The sequence below is a fragment of the Gopherus evgoodei genome, chromosome 14, assembly GCF_007399415.2.
Source record: "Gopherus evgoodei ecotype Sinaloan lineage chromosome 14, rGopEvg1_v1.p, whole genome shotgun sequence".
Lineage (NCBI taxonomy): Eukaryota > Metazoa > Chordata > Testudines > Testudinidae > Gopherus > Gopherus evgoodei.
Window position 1 is genome coordinate 3,302,848 of NC_044335.1, and position 5,335 is coordinate 3,308,182.

General features: G+C 59.6%; 1 protein-coding gene across 1 annotated transcript; it reads right to left on the bottom strand.

Moving 5' to 3' along the window:
• Window positions 1–1,938: 1,938 nt before the first annotated feature.
• On the bottom strand, window positions 1,939–4,546 carry SRXN1 (sulfiredoxin 1). Its single transcript, XM_030533490.1, has 2 exons — window positions 4,039–4,546; window positions 1,939–2,779 (listed from the first exon to the last, which is right to left on the bottom strand). The coding sequence occupies exons 1-2, from the start codon at window positions 4,195–4,197 to the stop codon at window positions 2,576–2,578; spliced, it is 363 nt and encodes a 120-aa protein (XP_030389350.1). The 5' UTR covers window positions 4,198–4,546; the 3' UTR covers window positions 1,939–2,575.
• Window positions 4,547–5,335: the final 789 nt, after the last annotated feature.

Genomic DNA, 5,335 nt, shown 5'->3' on the forward strand with positions numbered 1-5,335 from the left:
GGCTCACGCCCACCTCATACAGACACACCCGTACAGGCCCAGCTCGGCTCACGCCCACCTCATACAGACACACCCGTACAGGCCCAGCTCGGCTCACGCCCACCTCATACAGACACACCCGTACAGGCCCGGCTCGGCTCACGCCCACCTCATATGGACACACCCGTACAGGCCCGGCTCAGCTCGCGGGCACCTCATACGGACACATCCGTACACGCCTGGCTCGGCTCACACCCACCTCATACAGACACACCCGTACACGCCTGGCTCGGCTCACACCCACCTCATACAGACACACCCGTACAGGCCCAGCTCGGCTCACGCCCACCTCATACAGACACACCCGTACAGGCCCGGCTCGGCTCACGCCCACCTCATATGGACACACCCGTACAGGCCCGGCTCAGCTCGCGGGCACCTCATACGGACACACCCGTACACGCCTGGCTCGGCTCACGCCCACCTCATACAGACACACCCGTACAGGCCTGGCTCGGCTCACACCCACCTCATATGGACACACCCGTACAGGCCCAGCTCGGCTCGCGGGCATCTCATATGGACACACCCGTACAGGCCCGACTCAGCTCACGCCCGCCTCATACAGACACACCCGTACAGGCCCGGCTCAGCTCGCGTCCACCGCATATGGACACACCCATACAGGCCCGGCTCGGCTCGCGGGCACCTCATACAGACACACCCGTACAGGCCAGGCTCGGCTCGCGGGCACCTCATACAGACACACCCGTACACGCCTGGCTCGGCTCACGCCCACCTCATACAGATACACCCGTACAAGCCTGGCTCGGCTCACGCCCACCTCATACAGACACACCCGTACAGGCCCAGCTTGGCTCGTGGGCACCTCATACAGACACACCCGTACAGGCCCGGCTCAGCTCGTGTCCACCGCATACAGACACACCCGTACAGGCCCGGCTCGGCTCGCGGGCACCTCATACGTACACACCTGTATAGGCCCGACTCAGCTCACGCCCGCCTCATACAGACACACCCATACAGGCCCAGCTTGGCTTGCGTCCACCGCATACGGACACACCCGTACACACCTGGCTTGGCTTACGCCCAGCTCATACAGACACATCCGTACAGGCCCGGCTCGGTTCACAGGCACCTCATACGGACACGCCTGTACACGCCTGGCTCAGCTCACGCCCACCTCATACGGACACACCCATACAGGCCCGGCTTGGCTCACACCCACCTCATATGGACACACCCGTACAGGCCCGGCTCGGCTCACGGGCACCTCATACGGACACACCCGTACACGCCTGGCTCAGCTCACACCCACCTCATACAGACACACCCGTACACACCTGGCTCGGCTCACGCCCACCTCATACAGACACACCCATACACGCCTGGCTTGGCTCACACCTACCGCATACAGACACACCTGTACAAGCCCGGCTCAGCTCCTACCTACTGCATATGGACACACCCGTACACGCCCAGCTCAGCTCACGCCCACCTCATACGGACACATCCGTACACGCCCAGCTCGGCTCACGCCCACCTCATACGGACACACCCGTACACGCCCGGCTTGGCTTACCCTACCGCATATGGATACACCTGTACAAGCCCAGCTCGGCTCCTACCTACTGCATACGGACACACACCCGTACACGCCCGGCTCAGCTCGCGCGCACCTCATATGGACACACCTGTACACGCCCAGTTCCACTCATGCCCACTGCATATGGACACACCTGGCTCGGCTCACACCCACTGCATACTGACACACCTGACATGCCTGGGTCAGCCCACACCTACTGCTGACACCTGCAAGTCTGCACAGCTGCACAGGTTCAAGCCTTGGGCATATGCGTGCATCTGTGCAGTGTGATTCTTGCATGACGGGCAGTGTTCTCTGCCGGCTCCTGGACACATCGCCACACGGGGACACAATGGATCCCATTCCATTTTATTACATAAATAGGTTACAAGAGTTTTCCCCTGTAATAAAATAAACCCCAAGTTTCCCCCTCCCCCACAGACCCTCCTTTCCCAGCTGAGCGCTGGGACACTTCTGACCTCCCCTCCTTTCCCTTAATATCTGGGCTCCGGCTTTGCTCCTTGCCTGCCTATTGAGGCTGGAAAGCAAGGCTCCCTCATGCTTATGGGCAATAGACACTCCTGCAGTTGCAACCCCTCCCCATCCCACCTGCAGCCAGGAGCATGGCCTCTGCATAGAGGCATTTCTGCCCAGCCTGCTTCAAGGTCCCTGGCAGATCTCAGCCCCTGGGGAGACCAGCAGCAACAGAGACACAGCAAAGAAATGCAGAAAACCGTCCAGGGCTTAGCTCCCGTTGCAAGACAGGTGCCCCTGGGTGCTTCAGCCTGGGACATCCCAGGTGGTAGGTGCAGAGTCCCTGGAGTCTGGCAAAGGGCTCCCCCTACAGGTGAGGTGGGGTGTGGAGGGGTCAAGCAGGCAGCTGCCATTCCTGGGGTTGATAGCGGGTCTCTGAGATAAGGTAGGCGGCTCTGGGCTCCAGGAATCGGGCAGGTCTGGTGCGGAAGGTCTGTTCTGACCAGCGAGCAGCTCCTAGCGCAGGTCAGGGGTGGAGGCGCCCAGGTAGGTGCGAAGGTCGCTGATGTTTGACGGGATGATTTTGGCAGGGATGGTCTCCCTGTTCAGCCGCTTGTATGCTGCGTAGCGGTGACACCCCCCAAAGGAATAGAAATAATCCCCTCCTTGGCTGCCTTTGATCCAGAGGATGTCTATAGGGGGCACGTTGTCCGCTTCCTCCTGGGGAGCAGAGAGAGAGCGTTAGAAACAGGGTCAAACAGCAGCAGGGAGCTAATGCCATCCAACCCATCCGCCAGAGTCTAAAGACTCACCCCTCCAACACCCAGTCGCCCCAGCTGTGAGCTTCCCCGCAGCAGTGCCTGTTCAAGATACAGGCTGACATTACATTCCTGGCAGTATTGGTATAACCCTGTTGTCACGGAGTCACCGGGAGATGCTCTGGAACTGCTCCCCACCAAGCCAGTCAGGACTTTGGGGAGCCTCCTCTCCCTTGGAGCAGACTTGTTTAGGGCAAGAAGCTCACACGTCTTCACCTCCGGGGTCTCTCCTTGGAGCATTCAGCATCCTCTGCCCCTCCGTGCGCTTCCCACAGCGAATCCACCCCAGCGGGGTCCTGGGGAAGCCAGAGGGTCCTGCACCCCCACTTCGCAGTGAGAAGTGACTCTTAGCCAGCCAGTAACACAGAGGTTTATTTGATGACAGGAACAGGGTCTAAAACAGAGCTTGTAGATACAGTGAACCGGACCCCTCGGCTGGGTCCATTCTGGGGGGCAGTGAGCCAGACCCCCACATCTGCATTTCACTCCTCATCCCCAGCCAGCTCCAGATCAACCACCCCCTCCAGCCCCTCCTTCTCTGCTCAGTTCCTTTCCTGGGCCAGGAGGTCACGTGATCTCTTTGTCTCCAACACCTTCAGTTGGCACCTTTGCAGAGGAGGGGCCCAGGCCATCGGTTGCTAGGAGACGGATGCTAGGCATTTAGGTGCACTGGCCCCTTCCTCTGCAGCAATCACATGCCCTTATTCCACCACCTAGATATTAAGAACTGCATAGGGGACACTGAGGCACCAACACCATATTCAGAGAAAACATTAAGAACATTCCCAGTTCGTCACACCTGTGTTATCAGCACAATCTCAGCATTCCCAGGATGAACACGGGAAGAGCAGGCACATGTCACTGTGCCTACTGCAGCACAGCCACTCGGCACAACCCTGGCATCGCTGGCATGGCCACCCCCTGCATAACCTGGGCTTAGCAGGTGGCTCCGTTCCCAGCATCGCCAGTGAAACGCTGCCATCACCCATACAATCCCAGCATCGCTCAGTGCCCTCATCCCAGCATCGCTGGTACAATCCCAGGATCGCTCAGCGCCCCCATCCCAGCATCGCCGGTACAATCCCAGCATTGCTTAGCACCCCCATCCCAGCCTGGCCAGCGAAGCACTGCCATCCCCAGGATATCTAACCCTGGTGTTACCTGGATGGTTTTCATGAGACTCGTCACCTTGCTCTCCTCCAGGGCTGAAGGGATGGGTCTGATGAGCACCCTCATGGGGACATTGTGTACGGTGGGGATATTGTTGGAGTGGATGCTTCTCTTCCCCTGGTCTTCTTCCGCTGGGCCCTTGCTAGCCATCGCTGTGGCCCAGCCCCTGCCAAGAGCTCCTTGGAGCACACGCCACTGCCCACCTGCCCTCACCTGCGGCAGCCACTCCTGTCCCAGAGCCCCACGGAGCGCTGCCGGAGAGGCCTTACGCTCCGGCGTGGATTACACCGTTTGGGAATGCAGAGGAATCTGTCCCCCAGCCCAGCTCCAGCTGGCCTGGGTCACGGCCCCGGGTGGGTTTCTCAGTTGCACGAAGCTTTCACTCTGTGCTTTCAGCCTGGGACCCGGTTCTGGGTCCCCCCTCCCCGCTGTGTGTGAGGTGGAGAGGCTGTTCCGGCAGGGCGAGTGCGGCTGAGTCACAGTGAGTGTGCAGTGTGCAGTGTGCTTCACCCTCGCTCAGCCGGGAAGCCAGGTCCATCATCACTCCCCTGGAGGCGGGGCCTGTCTCCCTCTGCCGACTCAGAATGAACCAGCAGAACGGAGTCAGGGCATCCCACGAGGAGTCCGGGGGATGGGGCAGGCCGAGGGCCTGTCCAGTCAGCATGGCCCTTAAAGATCCCAGGCTGCAAGTCCCAGGAGCCCAGTGTCTTTAACCAAATCATTAGCTCCTTGCCCCAGCCTGCCCTCCACCCCAGAGGTGGCTGCCTCTCAATATCTCGGTTTGGGATTGTCCAGCCCCATATACACATAAACCTCTGGTCCCAGGGTGATCACTGCCCTTAGCCAGGAAGCTCCCCGCAGCAGGGGCTGCGCACCGTGTTGGGGATGTGCCTGGCATGTAGCCAGCGCTACTGTAAATAAATAACCCTACAGAAAGACTGTGGGCCCGAGGACTTCCTGAAAGCAGCTGGCAGTTAGGGCACACGCCTGCCATGACAGTTCGGCAGGGTCAGCGGCTGGGTGGTTATAGGTAGGAGCCTGTCAGTCTACAGCCCCCACTCTCAGCTCACTGCCCTTTCAATTTAGGGAGCTCTGGCCTGGCCGGGCTGACTCTTACCAGAACTTTTAGGATCTTGAGATTTACTGTAGGTGGGTCGTTAGGATGAGGCCTGTAGAACTACTGTCCTGTTTGCTGTGCAGGGACATTAAAAATCCCCTGCCACTTTTGTCCTGAGCCAGAACTTTGTTCCGGGCTGAACTTTTCCTTCCCCTGCTGCATAGGCTGTTT

What these genes read in the sequence shown, in the direction of transcription:
- SRXN1 (XM_030533490.1), bottom strand. Translation starts at nt 4,197, where the DNA reads ATGGCTAGCAAGGGCCCAGCGGAAGAAGACCAGGGGAAGAGAAGCATC. An exon ending in GTCTCATGAAAACCATCCAG is followed by an intron (nt 2,780 to 4,038) that starts GTAACACCAGGG and finishes TCTGCTCCCCAG; the next exon opens with GAGGAAGCGGACAACGTGCC.